The sequence below is a fragment of the Corapipo altera genome, unplaced genomic scaffold, assembly GCF_003945725.1.
Source record: "Corapipo altera isolate COAL_440 unplaced genomic scaffold, ASM394572v1 229, whole genome shotgun sequence".
Lineage (NCBI taxonomy): Eukaryota > Metazoa > Chordata > Aves > Passeriformes > Pipridae > Corapipo > Corapipo altera.
Window position 1 is genome coordinate 19,330 of NW_020885108.1, and position 1,865 is coordinate 21,194.

The 1,865-nt window shown below is 53.9% G+C and overlaps 1 protein-coding gene across 1 annotated transcript in view; it reads left to right on the forward strand.

The window, feature by feature from the left end:
* The window catches only part of LOC113960312 (keratin, type II cytoskeletal cochleal-like), a 17,323-nt gene that overhangs the window by 12,397 nt on the left and 3,061 nt on the right, over window positions 1-1,865 (forward strand). Inside the window, exons 7-8 of the mRNA XM_027669825.1 lie at window positions 253-473; window positions 1,554-1,588. Coding sequence (XP_027525626.1) covers window positions 253-473; window positions 1,554-1,588 — 256 coding nt within the window. The remainder of the gene's footprint in view (window positions 1-252; window positions 474-1,553; window positions 1,589-1,865) is intronic.

Genomic DNA, 1,865 nt, shown 5'->3' on the forward strand with positions numbered 1-1,865 from the left:
AAGGATCCCACTGAGCTCCAGGGATCCCGCTGAGCTCCAGAGATCCCACTGAGCTCCAGGGATCCCCCTGAGCTCCAGGGACCCCTCTGAGCTCCAGGGATCCCACTGAGCTCCTCCAGGGATCCCGCTGAGTTCCAGGGATCCCCCTGAGCTCCTCCAGGGATCCCGCTGATCTCCAGGGATCCCCCTGAGCTCCAGGGCCCTGAGTTAAGCCCTGCTAAGCCCCGCTGACTCCCTGCCCGGTTCCCACAGCGAGCCAAGCTGGAGGCGGCGGTGGCCGAGGCCGAGGAGCGCGGGGAGCTGGCCCTGAAGGACGCCCGGGCCAAGCTGGCCGAGCTGGAGGACGCCCTGCAGAAGGCCAAGGCCGACATGGCCCGGCAGCTCCGCGAGTACCAGGAGCTCATGAACGTCAAGCTGGCCCTGGACATCGAGATCGCGACCTACAGGAAGCTGCTGGAAGGGGAGGAGAGCAGGTGGGAATTCCCTGGGGAATGGATTCGGAACTCTGCCCCCCCCCCCCCGGGACAGTGGGAGAGCCCAGCTCCCATTTCCACAGGGAAACACAGGCAAAAAAATCCCCCTTTTTTAGCTGATTTTTGTTCCTGAAGGGGCTTAATTCCCTGTGGAATTCTGACAGAACTTCCAGGGCTCTCCAACCCCCCAGCTGGGGACATCGGGAGAGCCCAGCTCCCATTTCCACACAGGAAAGGGAAACACAGGCAAAAAAATCCCCTTTTTTAGCTGATTTTTGGTCCTGGAGGGGCTTTGGCGGAAGAGCCAAACTGGCAGATTCTGGGGGGGAAAGAATTCAGAGTTTTGGGGAAAATAAACAAGGAGGGGAAAAGATTGTTTTCCATCATCAGCAAAGAAGGGGAAAATTGGTTTCCACCACTTGTGGTGCTGTGGGAGAATGATTCCAAGGGGAAATCCCTGTGGAATTAGGGCAAAAATTCCAGGGCTCTCCAACCCCCCAGCTGGGGACATCGGGAGAGCCCAGCTCCCATTTCCACACAGGAAAGGGAAACACAGGCAAAAAAATCCCCTTTTTTTAGCTGATTTTTGGTCCTGGAGGGGCTTTGAGCCGAACTGGCAAATTCTGGGGGGGAAAAAATTGAGAGTTTGGGGGAAAATAAACAGGGAGGGGAAAAGATTGGTTTTTGGAGCCCAGCTCCCATTTCCACAGGAAAATGCAGTCAAAAACCCCCTTTTTTAGCTGGTTTTTGGTCCTGAAGGGGCTTTGAGCCGAACTGGCAAATTCTGGGGGAAAAACTGAGAGTTTTGGGGGAAAATGAGCAAAGAAGGGAAAAAATTGGCTTCAACTGTTTATGGTGCCGTGGCAGAACGTTTCCAGGGGGAAATCCCTGTGGGATTAGGACACAACTTCCAAGTTCTCTCAGCTCTCCACTGGAACGAGGGGCTGGATCCAGCCCCGGGGGGAGGTGGATCCCCGGGAAGGGTCATTCCTGAATTCCCAGCCTTGTCCTCCTCGCCAGCCCCGGGAATCCCGGGAATGCCGAGTCTGATCCCAACTCTCCCTTTGTCTCCTCCCGCAGGTTGGCCGGGGACGGAGTCGGCAACGTCAACATCTGTGAGTGGGGGCTGGGGGCGTTGGTTGGTTGTGGGGTTTTGTTTGTGGGGTTTGTTGTTTGTGGGGTTTGTTGTTTGTGGGGTTTATTTTTTGTAGGGTTTGTTTTTTGTAGGGTTTGTTTTTTGTAGGGTTTGTTTTTTGTAGGTTTTGTTCTTTGTGGAGTTTATTTTTTGTAGGGTTTGTTTTTTGTAGGGTCTGTTGTTTCTGGGGTTTGTTTTTTGTAGGGTTTGTTTTTTGTAGGGTTTGTTCTTTGTGGAGTTTATTTTTTGTAGGGTTT